Below are 528 nucleotides of genomic sequence, written 5' to 3' on the forward strand. Positions count from 1 at the left end.
TGCAGCTCCAGCGCCATCGCGGGCGGCGGGCAGTCGCGCACCTGGCGGCGGTACTCCAGGAAGGTGCAGGCCTTGGTGGCCAGCGCCACCACGTTCTTGCCCACGAAGACGGCCGAGACGCGGCTGTCGCGGAAGAGCGCCATGTTGGCTGCGCGCGCCAGCACGGCGACCACGTTGACCGTGGCGAGGCTGAGCGCCGGGTAGAGCATCATCTTCTGCGGCGCGATGTGCTCGCCCTGCATGCTGAGCTCGCTGAGCGCCACGCACGGCAGCACCAGCAGCAGCATGTAGCAGTAGAAGAAGGTCAGGCCCTCGGCCCACAGCGGCAGCCCGGTGCGCGGGGGCTCCCACAGGTTGGCCTGCATGTCCAGCAGGTCCAGCAGGTCCAGCGCCACCCAGAAGAGGCGGCCGCGCAGGTCCTCGCGCTTGCGGAAGGTGCGCACGTACTCCATGCGGTCGAGCGCGGCGAGCAGCAGGAAGAGGCCGGGCACGCACACCGACAGCAGCAGCGTGAGCGCCTGGCGCGCC

The 528-nt window shown here is 70.6% G+C and overlaps 1 protein-coding gene across 1 annotated transcript in view; it reads right to left on the reverse strand.

The window, feature by feature from the left end:
• TMEM121 (transmembrane protein 121) overlaps positions 1–527 on the reverse strand; it is a gene marked incomplete at both ends in the record, with an annotated part of 9024 nt that extends 8497 nt beyond the window's left edge. Inside the window, one exon of the mRNA XM_004681969.1 lies at positions 4–527. Within this exon, the coding sequence (XP_004682026.1) occupies positions 4–527 (524 nt within the window). The remainder of the gene's footprint in view (positions 1–3) is intronic.
• Between the last annotated feature and the right edge of the window lies 1 nt (position 528).

Source organism: Condylura cristata, unplaced genomic scaffold, assembly GCF_000260355.1.
Source record: "Condylura cristata isolate star-nosed mole 26May11 unplaced genomic scaffold, ConCri1.0 scaffold00013, whole genome shotgun sequence".
NCBI classification, from domain to species: Eukaryota; Metazoa; Chordata; class Mammalia; order Eulipotyphla; family Talpidae; genus Condylura; species Condylura cristata.